The sequence below is a fragment of the Corticium candelabrum genome, chromosome 11 (genome assembly GCF_963422355.1).
Source record: "Corticium candelabrum chromosome 11, ooCorCand1.1, whole genome shotgun sequence".
Taxonomy (NCBI): Eukaryota; Metazoa; Porifera; class Homoscleromorpha; order Homosclerophorida; family Plakinidae; genus Corticium; species Corticium candelabrum.
Window position 1 is genome coordinate 2,176,601 of NC_085095.1, and position 15,057 is coordinate 2,191,657.

General features: G+C 42.1%; 1 protein-coding gene across 2 annotated transcripts in view; it reads right to left on the minus strand.

The window, feature by feature from the left end:
* Positions 1–1,811: 1,811 nt before the first annotated feature.
* Positions 1,812–15,057, minus strand: part of LOC134187343 (uncharacterized) — a 15,181-nt gene continuing 1,935 nt past the window's right edge. The window contains exons 2-11 of one of the 2 annotated variants that reach the window (XM_062655459.1): positions 14,693–14,801; positions 10,567–10,707; positions 10,334–10,392; positions 10,249–10,276; positions 9,304–9,368; positions 3,456–4,064; positions 3,237–3,374; positions 3,113–3,169; positions 2,987–3,046; positions 1,812–2,342 (exon numbers count right to left, since the gene is read on the minus strand). In XM_062655459.1, coding sequence (XP_062511443.1) covers positions 1,992–2,342; positions 2,987–3,046; positions 3,113–3,169; positions 3,237–3,374; positions 3,456–4,064; positions 9,304–9,368; positions 10,249–10,276; positions 10,334–10,392; positions 10,567–10,660 — 1,461 coding nt within the window. In that variant the 5' untranslated portion in view covers positions 10,661–10,707; positions 14,693–14,801 and the 3' untranslated portion in view covers positions 1,812–1,991. Of the gene's footprint in view, positions 2,343–2,986; positions 3,170–3,236; positions 3,375–3,455; positions 4,065–9,303; positions 9,369–10,248; positions 10,277–10,333; positions 10,393–10,566; positions 10,708–14,692; positions 14,802–15,057 lie in introns of both variants that reach the window. The other variant, XM_062655457.1, reaches the window with a different exon arrangement.

A 15,057-nucleotide genomic window follows, 5' to 3' on the forward strand; every position in this document is an offset into this window, starting at 1 on the left:
TACAATGCTGGTCTACTAGGTTGGGTGCGTGCGTGCGTGTGTGTGTGTGTGTGTGTGTGTGTGTGTGTGTGTGTGTGCGTGTGTGTGTGTGTGTGTGTGTGTGTGTGTGTGTGTGTGTGTGTGTTTGTGTTTGTGTGTATCTGTTGCACTACAGGACAACTTACTGTATACTGCAAAAGAATAAGCAAGGCCCACGTTTGTGATCTAACCACAGATTGGTGGCGCGTACTCAAAGACATGCTGACAAAACGATCAAGTTCCTCGTGCGTTATTTTCAATGATTCAGTCTACGTACTTAGGTGGAGGTTGGAATGACAACGCAGAGCCATGTCATACAGTTGAGTGTCTACGAAAGGGAAACAGGATTGGGAAGAGTTGACTTCATATCCCATTCTAATGCCTACTATGACAGCATTTGGTAACAAAATTGTGTCAACTAGAGGACAGAACACTGATTATTCACTTTTGAATGAAGTGCAATGGTTTGTAGAAACGTGGTGTCTACAGTATCGATCGTCGCTAGAGTCCTATTTTTCCAAAGATCTGAATTTAGCAAAATTGAAGAATCCTGCTGATAAAGGTTACTAACTGTAATTAATCGACGCATTCCTTTGGGCTTTGAACACTATAATTGGAAACACACGCAAATGTTACGTTTTGTACAACTGGAACTTTTGTGTTAGTTTGGTGATGATGCTTGTGAAGCTATGAAACAGTCTTAATTAGGACACTGTATTTCTTGAAGTAGCGATTTATGGCAGGAAATTCTAAAACAGCTAGGACTAACACTTATGTATTAAATGGACGAATCTTAGTGGTAGTAGAGAGTCTATAATATTGATTAGTTTCGACCTTAGAATATGTGTGAATCGTGTTGAGGTGAATTGAATTGGTTCAGCTCAAGTGCTTAGAGAATAAACTCCAGCTGAAGAGACAAGGCAGTAGTGTAAACACAGTTCCTTCCTAGACCATCTTTTGAGTCAGCTAGCTGAATGATTCAGCAGGGATCACCAACGTATTGCGTTTGTCCTAGCTTACAGTAAAAGGTGTCGTACGTGGTACAAATTTGAAAGTGCATGTGCATGCCACTGAATCAGCAAAGCTTTACAATGATGACCCTCTCTCACCAGATAACCTAGATGTGTACTGCTTGCTGAAAAGCAAAATGGGATAACCGTGAGGGAGACATACTTCGTTAACTATGAAACCGGGGACCAACATGAGGGAGATATTCTTAGTTAGCTATGGAACCGAAGAGCACTATCAAACAATGTGACAAAAACTATTTTCCTAACATATCCGTACTCTATTAATTAGGAATCTGACATTTGTATACTTTCTCTAAACAGTTGTACCTGTCAGCGCAGTATCAGCGGCCTGAAACGTCTCAAAACCATATAAGGTCTACGGTCAAGAATGGCTCAATGGACTTGCACTTCAACTATGGATTATAATGCAATTTGGATAAAGTTTGCTAGAAAACATCCTTGCAGAATTTCTCTTAAGCGTACTAAACAGTATAAATTAACGTATGTTACCTGCTTTTTTAAGAGTACATTATTTATAGTATAGCAAATTATAAATAAATATACCGTGACACCAAGCTGTAGATATGAAACTCCTTTGCTGATCAAACATTAATGTTTGTAGTTTGACTGCTCTGCCAATTATCTTGGTAATTATTTGAAGATTGTGTTCTTGCCTTGAATTAACTCTACTAAACTTTTACAATCAATTCACTTTACAAATAGACAGCAAGAGAACCTAGCTCCTAATATGACAGTGCAAAATCAAGATATGACAACCCTACAAAAATTTTAAATCAGAGAGTTTCCAGTTACAACGCATATCTATTTGCATTTAACACCACAGATATAAACACATGTACAAAACATTGTATTTTTTCTAATTCCTGTGCACAGAGTATACGTAGCAAGCACCAGACTATTTTGTAATGAGTCCTGACTGTACTGATATAGCTAAAAACCAAATCACTGAGGTGGGCAGACATGCTCCACCAAACTGCCGCCAAAAACAGCTTCAGCCTGAGATCTGCAACCTATTGTACACATTGCATGGATCATTGCTGCTTGGTTGGCTCTGTCACCAAATTCATCAGTCCATTTACGCAATGCTGTTACAGCTTGTATAAAAATATCATTGTTTTCGTCTTTTATCAGTTTCATCGTGTATATGAAAGAGTCAGCTGACAATTCCAACACAAGCTTTTGCCAACAATGAGCAACTTTCTTGGCTACATTCACAATAACATCAGGGGTGCATTTCTTGTTTACTTTTGACTTCAGTGACAGTTCTAGTGTTTCAGTTGACACAATATCTTCCTGGTCACAAAATCAACAGTTAACTAATGAATGCTCTAAGCTACATCCATACTGTATACAAATAAAAATATACCAGTATACATATTAATAGCAAACATGGTACTCAATATAACCATTGAAATTTAATTCACTCAACACAAAAATCACAGCAAATACACGTGCATGAAGCACTGCATGCCATTAGGTGCAGTCTAGCTATCTACGGGAGACAATCCATTTCCTAATAATTAATGATTATTTTTAGTTTTTACAAACAGCCAACCAAAATAAATTCACTATCATTCCATCATGCAAAGTTCAGCTAGAGACTGAACAACAATTTCATTTTCAGTACATCATGCCTAAGTTGCCAGTGATCCCAAGGTGTTCACTGAGATGTAGCTGACATAATCCCAACCACAAAGAGCCATAGGGTACATGCATCCACGTAATAGAACTTACAGCAACAAACTCTCATCTAAACCCATACACCAACCACATAACAAACTGGAAGTCATCAAAACTTGTCTAATCAAACCCAAGATGTTGCTGAAGATGCAGTTTGCTATTACAAACAGCAGAGAAAACATTGACAACCTGACTACTAGTGTATAACGTAAAAACTAATAAAAACTAGTTTAATATCACGGTAACTTCTCACTCACGTCTTCTTGACTGTCCTGAACAAGACAAGGCGATATCACTAAACTGACTTTTTGATCGCCCTGTTTAACATCAACATTGCAGATGTTTGTAGGGTGGTCATCACCATGCTCAAACTGCACACTGACATCAATTTCCTTGTCTAAGCATATCCATTTGTGCCAAAAGTCAGCAGCAGGTATGGTCTGAAGATAAATCCACAACTTCCATTAGACAACATGCTACAGTATATATGCAAACATGCACTATTACCGGTAGTTGTGCGATAGCTCTCCAATCACCACTTGTAATACTAAATTCAATATCGCCTTCAAACTTCAATTTCACTTCTCGACTTAGACGCAAGACATGACGCTTTGGCGATAATCGTTTTTCCTTACTGATCATCCGCTATTAACCACAACACAAAATTTCATGCTACGGATCAATTGATATATTCAAATACGCTCACAACATTGTTCATCAACATACCTCAATAAACTCATTACAGTTATCATGGTAATGAATAGTGAGATTCCAAATGTTTGACCAACTTCTTTGCCGATAACCAAACACAGAGAAAAGGATAGTTTTCGAAGCCATAAACATGTCAGCAGGCTTTCCAAACCACCAGTGCCAACAAAAGTGTTTCACACTCAAAGTACCGCTGTCAAGGTCGTATTTACAGTCTGGGTCCTCCATATTCACTTGATCCAAATCAGAATTAAATGTCATTATGGCTTCTGGCTGCCATAATTGAGATGGAGTGGAAGTATCACAGCTAGCTCTCATGAGTGACAAATGCCATCCTTTGGAATCAACTGGAGGAGGGAAACGTACATCAACAAGTTTCGAAAATGTTAATCCATGCGGTTCGAAGACAAATAGTGGACTCAAAATGTATCCATCATTGGCGTTAGTGGATGGCGGCATTAGTCTTTCATCAACATACATAAGCATTCTCAAGTTGACTGGTTCACTCACAGCACCGTTGGGAACCGAAATAGACAAACTGCCTGAGCTAAAGCATCCACCTTCAGGACCAACAGTCATTTCCAGTGTTGCAATTGGCTCAGGTGGTTCCACATCTGTGTCACTTCTCTACACACATATATATGGAGTTTAGAAGAAACTAGGGATTTGGGGGAGGAGCTAAGAATATTTTTAGAAGTAGTCAATAACAGTTGCATTTGCCGGTGAGCGAGAGTGTGAGCGAGAGAAGAGAGAGGAGAGGAGAGAAGAGAGAGAGAGAGAGAGAGAGAGAGAGAGAGAGAGAGAGAGAGGGGAGAAAGAGGAGAGGGGAGAAGAAGAATCAGACGGAGAAAGTCTGTATGAAGGACATAAGCACAACAAACAGAAGGGACAGAGAGAATTGGTGCTTACCGTTATATTATAATTATTAAACTGTCAGTTACGTGGAGTTGAAGAGTTTGTGCGCGTATCTGCATGATTATACTCATATATAGTCCGTAACATTAATTTAATCACTCACTGCAAGTCGAACTACGTCGTCTTCCGTGTACGCCGAAAGGCTCTTGGATTCTCGCGCGCGACAACTGGAGACTCAGGCGGGAAAGCAGCTATTCGAGATTACAGGAGACGCAACACAGTCGAAAGGTGAAAGCGTAGATTAGTTTGTTATGGAGCGACTAGTCACGATTGGGGAGAAGATGGGGTTGACCGGAGCGGAGTTACGTCAATTCTTGACGGATCAACAGACGATTGAGAGAGAAGAGAGACAAAAGGAACGAGAATTAAAGAAAGAAGAACAAGAAGCCGCAGAAAGGGCCAGAAGAGAAAAGGCCGAAGAAGCGCAGAGAGAAATGATTGCAGCGGAGGGAGAACGACAACATGCCTTAGAGATAAAAGGTTAGAACTGGAGGTGGCGAGAATCAAAGACGCGCACATCAGAGTAGACCATACTAGGGCAGGGAAACTACCCAAGATCGCACCCTTTCAAGATGGTAAGGACAAACTAGATAGTTATCTACTGAGATTCGAGAGATTTGCAAGAGTAAATAGATGGGAGGACGAACGATGGGCTGGCGCTTTGAGTGCCTTGTTGTCTGGGAAGGCCCTAGTCGTATATTCCCGATTATCGGAAGAGGCAGCTGTTGATTACAGGCAATTAAAGGAGGCCCTCTTGAAGAGATACGACCTGACGGAAGACGGATACCGACATAAGATTAGAAAGAGCAGGCCGGAGCCAGCAGAGAAGCCCGATCAATTTTTCACCGCCTGAAGAACTACCTGAAGAAATGGATGATGTTTTCGAAGTGCGATCCCAAGTCAGCCGAGGAGGTCACAAACATGTTCTTAAGAGAACAGTTTTTGGAAGTGTGCCCAAAGGATCTGGCGATACATCTAAAGAAGAGGGAGATAGCGAGCCTAGAAGACCTCGCGAACGCAGCCGATCGCTACTTGACGGCGCACCAACGGAAGTTTTGCACAGTGTCGAACGCTCCGACCAGCCAACCGACTACGATTAGTGATGGTACCGGTACGGCTTCAATTGAAGAGAGAGCGTTACGAGAGGGAAAACCTTCATCCCGCTGCTATATTTGCGACTAGCCCGGCCACAGAGCAGTAGACTGCCGACTTCGAGGAAAGAGACGGTGCTTCGGATGCCAGAAACTTGGACACGAAGCCAAAGACTGTTGGAACCCCGTCGGTACTTCGAGGCAGGAAAGCAGCCAGAAGGCTCCTTATCGAGCGGGGGCGACAAAAGATCATAGAGATGGACGCGAATCGGAGAACAGAAACTCAACCAGTCGTTTATCGAGTGACGCCGGCATCGAAACAAGCGGATGCCTATTGGAGAGGCCAGCGCGTGCCAAACACGGATTTCTAGTCCTCGCTGACGGCACCGAGGTACCGTACGTGTCGTATATAGAGAACGCCTGCAGCAACCGAGCATTTCCGATGGATGGAGAGATGCCAGTGAGAGAAGGAAAAGTAGATGACAGAGTCGTACAAACATTGAGAGACACGGGATGCAGTGGCATATTGGTGAAGCAAGAGCTGGTCAAACCAGATCAATACACGGGAAAGTTTGGATTCATCAAGTTAGCGGACTGTACGGTCAGAGAAGTTCCATTAACGAAGATAAAAATCGACACTCCATACCTCACAGAAGACGTGGAGGCTCTGTGCCCGCGCAACGCAATTTATGATCTCATACCCGAAGCCAAAGATCCTAACGATCCGATAGTGAATCAGTGGAAGGCCGGTGCGTTAACCAGGGCGGCTTTGAAAAGGACCGACCGGAGCAACCCGTTAGTGACTAGCATTCGGAGGAAATGGATGGATATTGACCGAACACAACTGTCGCGTTTACAATCGGAAGATACGTCGCTACACAGGTACCGGGACGAAACCAGAACACAGAGGAAAGAATACCAAGAAGTGACGTTTGAACCCAAAAACGGCGTGTGGTATCGACTGTATAAGCACCCCAAAGTAAATATGGGAGAGCAGGTACGTCAAGTGATCGTTCCGAAGACACTCCGCAAGCAGATTATGGAGATCGCACACGAGTAGGTGACGAGTGGACGCCTCGGTATAAGAAAGACGAGAGACAGGATCCTCAACGACTTCTGGTGGCCTGGGATTCAAAACGACGTGACCAGGTTTTGCAGGTCATGCGATGTACGCCAAAAGACCGTACCTAAAGGCACAGTACCCCGGGTACCTCTTCAAAGAATGCCTGTGATAGACTCTCCGTTCAAGAGCGTAGCCGTTGACTTGGTTGGACCTATCTACCCTCCCAGTGACAGCGGATGCCGATACATCCTTACATTGGTTGACTACTGCACGAGATACCCCGAAGCCGTCCCACTAAAGAAAGTTACCGCAGAGGATGTGGCGGAGGCCCTCGTAAATATGTATAGCCGCGTCGGAGTTCCAGAGGAGTTACTCACTGATATGGGACCTCAGTTCACTTCAGAGTGTATGAAAGAAGTATCACGTCTACTCAGCATCCGACATCTAACTACTAGTCCTTATCACCCTATGTGTAACGGGTTAGTGGAACGATTCAATGCCACGTTGAAAGCTATGCTAAAGAGACTATGTAGCGAGAAGCCACGTCAATGGGACCGCTATATCAATGCTCTCTTGTTCGCCTACCGTGAAGTTCCCCAACAGTCTACGGGATTCGCCCCTTTCGAACTACTGTACGGGAGGACCGTGAGAGGACCGATGAAGATTCTAAGATCAATATGGACAGGGGAAGAGGGCGAGACAGAGGCAAGAACTAGCTACCAATATGTGTTTGAACTTAGAGAGAGATTACAGGAGATTATGAAAGTGGCACGTGAGGAATTAGAAAGGTCCCACGGACGCTACAAACGATACTTCGACAGAAGATCAAAGGAGAGACGGTTTGCTGTAGCGGACAAAGTGCTAGTGCTACTACCAACAGACAATAACAAGCTGTTAATGCATTGGCGGAAACCATTCCGAGTAACCAAGATCATCGGGATCAATGACTATGAAGTCGAAGTACGGGGCAAGGGAAAGGTTTACCACGCCAATTTACTGAAAAGGTACCACTCCAGGAGTGACACCGACGGCAAACGCTGCGAAAGAGCCACGGAAGGGTTGCTTTTACAGGTAGCAAGTGCAGCGATATTGGAAGCAGATGAATGGGATCAAGACGACACAATAAATGGAAACAGCCTGCTCAAACTAGGAACCTGTCAACCCAAAGAGACCGCGGGGAACGTAAAGATAAGTGAAGAGTTGACGTACGGAGAAAGAAAGGAAGCTCAAGAGGTAATCGGAGAGTTTAGAAACGCTTTCACCGATCTTCCAGGGTCGACCAACTTGGCCGTGCATCGGATTCGACTAACGTCTGATCATCCGGTGAAGTCTAGGCCGTACGCGATACCATTTCATATAAAGTCTGAACTAGAAAACGATATCAGAGACATGCTAAAAATGAATATCATTCGAGCATCGGAGTCGCCATACGCATCTCCAGTAGTTCTAGTTCGAAAACCTGACGGAACAAACAGGGTTTGCGTGGATTATAGAAAGCTCAATCGCCTGACCATATGCGATCCAGAGCCCATGACACCTTTGGTGGACTTCGTTCAAGACCTCGCCCGAGTCCGATACTTTACGAAGATAGACTTGTCCAAAGGCTATTGGCAGTTCCGCGTGGAGACGGAAGATGTACACAAAACTGCGTTTGTGGTACATAATGGCACCTATGAGTTCCTCAGAATGCCGTTTGGATTAGTCAACTCTGCAGCTACTTTGGTGAGAGGATTGAGAAAGTTACTGGAAAGACTGGAGCATGCGGACCACTACGTGGACGAAATCGTCATTCACACACCTACGTGGAGAAAACACGTTGCCGCTCTCAGGGGAGTACTGAAGAGTATTACTCAAGCCCACCTGACAATTAGACCTTCTAAGTGTGTCATTGGAGCGCGCACACTGTCATTTATCGGCCACAAGATCGGGCACGGCCTCATTCACCCGAGCGAAGAAAACATCCTGAAAATTAGGAAGGCCAAGAGACCCGGCACAAAGAAAGAACTAAGCGCATTTCTAGGACTAACAGGATTTATAGAGAATATCTACCCAACTACGCGGCCATAGCAGTTCCTCTGACCGACTTGACAAAGAAAGGACTCCCAAACAAACTGGAATGGAAAGAAGCGCAGGAGAGGGCATATTTGGCATTGAAGAAGGCACTATCCGCTCGACCCATACTCAAGTTGCCCGAACATGATAGGCGTTTCTTCCTTTAAGTGAACGCGTCAGATGTAGGAGTGGGAGCGATGTTGATGTAAGAGTACGGAGAAAAATCATTCCCAGTAGCATATGCAAGTAAGAAACTCAGCGACCGAGATAGAAGATTCTCCGTCATCGAGAAAGAGCGTTTAGCGGTTGTCTGGGGAATCAGAAAGTTCATGAGATTTATTTACGGAGTAGAATTCACTCTCCAGACGAACCACCAACCGCTGGCATACTTGCATAAAGCAAAATTCGAGAGCGACAGGATTATGAGATAGAAGTAGTCAATAACAGTTGCATTTGCCGGTGAACGAGAGTGTGAGCGAGAGAAGAGAGAGGAGAGGAGAGAAGAGAGAGAGAGAGAGAGAGAGAGAGAGAGAGAGGCGAGAAAGAGGAGAAGGGAGAAGAAGAATCAGACGGAGAAAGTCTGTACGAAGGACATAAGCACAACACACAGAAGGGACAGAGAGAATTGGTGCTTACCGTTATATTATAATTATTAAACTGTCAGTTACGTGGAGTTGAAGAGTTTGTGCGCGTATATGCACGATTATACTCATATATAGTCCGTAACATTAATTTAATCACTCACTGCGAGTCGAAATACGTCGTCTTCCGTGTACGCCGAAAGGCTCTCGAATTCTCGCGCGCGACAATCTGCAGTAGAACATTGAAATTAACAAATCTACTTGTTTCTAAACTACAATTTATTGGAAGTAGACGTTACAGTAACTACCACAATTAAATAGAGTACAACATCACTACAACCACTCTTAATTCCATTCTATTCCCACCTATATAAAGCATGCAACACTCTACAAGGTGCCTCAAACGACTCTTATCGCAACCAGGAAACAAATAGACATTCATATTAGTGTAAGTGAGTGTGTTAAACATTTTTGTCTGATTAACCCAAGTTGTCACGATTTTGATCAAAATTGTATGCTGTCCACCCATTCATTGTATTATGCAATGCGGTGCCCTTACACATTCCCACATATTTAATACAAACAACATGAAACCAACCAGAAGCCGCAAAAACAAAATGTTTTCATCAGAAAAACAATGTACGTATATTGCACAAAAAGACAGACTGCTCTGTCACTTCAGGACATCACAAATCAACATAAGGCAACGACGAGATTTGAGAAGTTCAAGAACACAACCATCACTATATCTCTCTCCTAACATCATTGTAACAACCAACTCAACCTCTTCCTAAATCAACAAACAGGGCCACCAAACAACTAAAGTTGTGCCATGCAACCAAAGCCCCAGTCATGTATAACTTCCAGAAACAAACCAAACAAACAGGGAACAAACGAACAAATACACAAAGAGACAGATGGCTCTTCCTCATATGCATAATATTATGTAAGTCTTGTCTAATTAAGAAAGTTACCAGTTCCACTTTCCTCTGTTGATTCAACATTTCTGACCCCCAAATAATTACACATTCAAATGAAGGGCTTAAACCCAACAACATAAACTATCAAACAACAATCTACAAACCAAATGATTACAATTACATATTCACCAGCAGAGATGTGGCTGTCATCTTCAGTCTATACACAAAACCAATCAGTCTGCAATAACTACATACAATCAGTTCTGTTTCTTACATTCAATACAGTGCCACAATCATCATCAGTGCGATGTGACACCTCATCAAGACTAGAAACTAGAAACGAAGTACACCAACATCATTTATGGTTGCAATACATGTTCAAATAAAAATTACTGACACACACTGTTACACATCAAAGTTAACCAATTAAATAGACATATAACTTAGAAGTATAAACTTAGAAGTACAAATGTGAATACAATGTGTAGTAAATGCTGATCTGCTCACGTCCTAATTTCATTCCACTCTCAATTGCTGTTCCCACTGACTGACGTCCATACAATAAAAATGGACAAAACGCGAAGCAGGGAAATGAAAGCATGTGAGATCAAAACAACAACATCTCAACTGTCTCACACTCACCGATTCCTAAAGAGAAACAAACAAAACACTAATTAGTTAAACATTCATTCTCATATCGAACAAAAATACACACAAAGTTACCATTCTAATCGCAGAGATATTTATCAAAACAGCTCCCAACATTTTATTAAATTATCAATGTCTCCCATACTGTATTTAACCCTAGGAAAATACTTTTGAAAAATCACATTGACTGGCACGCTAGTTAATTAACACCAGTAATAACAATGGGTACATGCGCTGCATTCCAATTGTTAGTCCATCTGTCAGTCTATGCGACTGTCCTTCTGTCCACAGAGGCACTACTGTAGCCATCCTAGTAGTATAAATGTACCTACGCAGCCATTCTCTACCTATTAATACACACTGGGTAAGAACGACTGCATCTCGAATGCACTGAAGTACCAAAGTGATCTGGATGATGTAGAAACAGGTAAAGAAGGTAGCAAATCCAATTTCTGCATTTGTTCAGATGGGACAAATTGGAGCGGCTTCTTCATACAATGACCTTTGAAATGGACTTCCTTGGCCTGACTATATCAATTAAACTCAAGACAACGATGCAGTGTTGGAAATGACAAACAAGTATTAAAAACTGGATGTATTACAATTTGTTAAGACCAGACATCAAAAATCCTAACAAAACACGACCTGGACATATCTCCAGAAATAATTCTATTTTCTGAATAAGACAGCAGCGAGTGAGTGGTTGTAAACAGCAAATGTGTTCTGAGTGTGTTACAGCTGGTGCACGACAAGCATCTGTCCAGGCATCAAGAATCTAAGACGGTGCTCATAACAATAAAAATGATTTTGGTGACACCAATGAAAATGACGTTGAGCAGTATATATATACTAATATATAAGACGTGTGAAGTTTATGCAGCATGAGTGGCAACAACTCCATAGCTTCAAGTACCACTACGAGATAAATTGTCTTAATTCTTGTAGAAATATTAAACCACATCTTGGGCAATACCTTGGCAAAATTGGTGACTTAAATAACAATCAGCAGAAATGGTTAAGTCGTCTATATGCAGTTCAATTCCCTCATAACTCAGCTGTCCATGAATCTGGGGGAAACGTCACATCATATTATTCTCAAGGAATTTCCTCACGCACATTGATACTGTTGTGAACTGTTCTTGCCTGGAAGAATTCTGAATAAGAAGCATGCAAATCTACTGGAAATCGTAATATGCATGTCTATGACACTGTCAGCAAGAATTTCATTGTCGACAAATTCAAGGAGGCAGCGCATTATGACAAGAAAATTTGTTCCAGTAACAAACTGTGAGACTTCGTCTGTGCTGCCAAAATAATGGGTTTAGAAAAGAATGTTCTTGTCCTCTTACTTCACTCACACTGGGGTGGCCCGTACATTATTGTTGAAAAATCTCTGACATCATTTTATAAAGCCAAAAGATTTTTTGCTGACATCATGACTCTTTGAACTCACACTTAAAGCAGGAATTAGCTTAATTAAGAGAACAAAAAATCAGTGTCATCTTCTCCCCAGAGACCAACAGCAAGAGTACAATTGGAAATTAGCATTAGCAGTGACGGTCGACACACTATACTGGGGAAGCTTGATGATCCATGAAATTCTAATACTAAGACACACAAAGATGCGCATGAGAATATTCTACCGAGAAGATAATGTTAAGAGACTTGAATATACGAAAAACTGCATCATGGATTTTGACTGAGGATGGTCAAAACCAGTGCCTTGTCAAAATGACATCCTGAAGCAGATAAGAACTTGGAGGCTTGAGGTACAGTCCCAGAGCTGCACTAAATTCAGTGCCCTTGGACGCCTCTGACCAAGTAAAATAGAGATACATCAGCATAGCTGAAACTCTGAGTGGTACCCAAGACCCTATCTAAGGCTATGCAGAAGATTATATCCAAATCTAAGATATTTGAAAGGCTTAAGCAACTGTGTGTATGCGTGCACACGCATGCATGCGTGTGTGTGTGTGTGTGTGTGTGTGTGTGTGTGTGTGTGTGTGTGTGTGTGTGTGTGTGTGCCCATGCGTGCACGAGTACAAGAACAGGTGGGTTGATACCATACAACGCAGACCTGGTGTCATTGAATATTGACCTGGCAATGACTGCACTTCCTGGCGAAAACTTCTGCAATGCCAAAGCCCTTACAAAAGTTTCCAAATAAAATAACGTGGCAAACTGCAATACTCAGACTTGCTCTATTAGTTGCTTACCAATTTACATTCAATATCTCTCTTGTTTACTTGTCGCTTCACTCAGCTATTACCACAAGTGAACAAGTGAAAAATTTGTTAAACTGCCTCAACTGATAAATTTCCTCATGTACATTGACTAAAATTCCATTTTTTGAATTATTGCTAAATAATTAATTCTAAATGTGTATAGTCTCAGCCATCCATTTAAGTTAATTTCAATTCAAACTGGTCAGATATTTTGAATCTCTCTTGCTAACATCAACAGTAGCACACTGCGTTCAACACGTTTTCTAAAAACCACCTGTTGATTAAGAGCACAGACACCTGCTGACATACTGAGTTGACAGTGTTCATGTCATAAGCATGAGTTCAACACGTGAAATAATTAATAACAACTCCTACCGAAAGCGACAACAGTAGAAATAATGTTTATACATTCATAAATACATCGTTTCAATTTGCTTGTACAAACGACAAAATGAACACACCCAAAGAGTATTTAGCGCCACGGCCTGGAGGCAAACCCTGTCATGGAGGGTATTGGCAGAATTCCAGGTGTGTGTGTGTGTGTGTGTGTGTGTGTGTGTGTGTGTGTGTGTGTGTGTGTGTGTGTGTGTGTGTGTGTGTCATGTCGACTTAAACCTTCTTGGTTTTGAAAGCTGTGTTTTCTGAACACTCACATTAAATGTGCATGGTGCTTGTTGGGGAACTACTTCAACTGCACTGCGTCGTGCTATTTGCAAGGCCATAGCCCAGGAACCGAGAATCACGGTGAGGAGGTTGCACAACACAATCCCTGTTTCAGGCATTTAACAAGGCAAGTTTGATTAGGCATTCATGTTGTCACTCTTTAAACTTCAAGGATTCCATGTCATTTTTGTCGAGACAGACCTCGAGCAGTGTAGACTTCATGTTTTTGGCCTGCATCTCCTGTACCCTCATGGTAATCGTAGAGAAAGCAGCAAATGGATGGATGGATGGATGGTGTGTGTGTGTGTGTGTGTGTGTGTGTGTGTGTGTGTGTGTGTGTGTGTGTGTGTGTTGGTGGTGTTTACTCTTGAGACAAAGCTCTTTATGAGAGTCATTTTATGGAGAGTTTACATCCGGGACTTTGAAAAGTCACAAGTTCAAGTCACAGTGATGGCGAGCTATGGCATAACCTCCTTAAGCAAGAAGTTAACACACATTTGCTTCTCTTGACTCAGGAGTATAAAATGAGTACCTGGTCCTTCACTGGGGTCCGAAGCGACCATCGGCTGTGACGTGACATCAGCCACGGGGTCCTGGTGAGACTTCGGGTGCTCACACCACAGTTGGCTTCACAAGTCGGTGCTCCTGCGAGTGCCTGGCCCGGCTTCAGGAGTTTGCTAGCGCATGCCCAGAGTTCCCTGAGTAGCGCACAAGGCCCAACCTTAACAGCTGGGGGGCGTGACCTCTGAGAGGCAGCTCCTAACATTTAGGATTTTTTAGGTGTGTGTGTGTGTGTGTGTGCGTGTGTGTGTGTGTGTGTGTGTGTGTGTGTGTGTGTGTGTGTGTGTGTGTGTGTGTGTGTGTGTGTGTAATACTGATTACTGTAACAGATAAACTTGTATTTTGTTTGCTTTAATTAGAATGACCAAAACTTCTCTTCTAGCAGCGCAAAACTAAATGTATCCTAATGTCAAGCAACCACAATTCGTTTACACACAAACTTCATTAATATACAACATGCATAAAGTGCTTGCTATGAGTTGACAACAGTAATTCATAAATTATATTATCTTGTGTTTACACATTGCTGTACTCACCTGATCACGTCCATCCAATAGAAATGGTGAAAAGTGACAGACAAGAAAATGACAAAAACATTGTGAGATCAGAGAACATGAACATCTCAATTGTCACACTCACCGATGACTTTAGAAAAAGAAACAAAACACCACTTAGTTAAATTAAACAGTCACTCCCATTGTGTCACATCACACAATAATAAACACAAACTTATTATTCTAATCACACAAATATTTATCAAAACAACATCATAACATTTCAATAAATCCTTAATGTCTATCATGCTGTTCTTAACCTTAGTAAAGCACAATTAAAAAGTTTGTCATATCCATTCACTAGATCTACTGTCTACTGCGTTAACACATTTCTTTATGCAGCCATG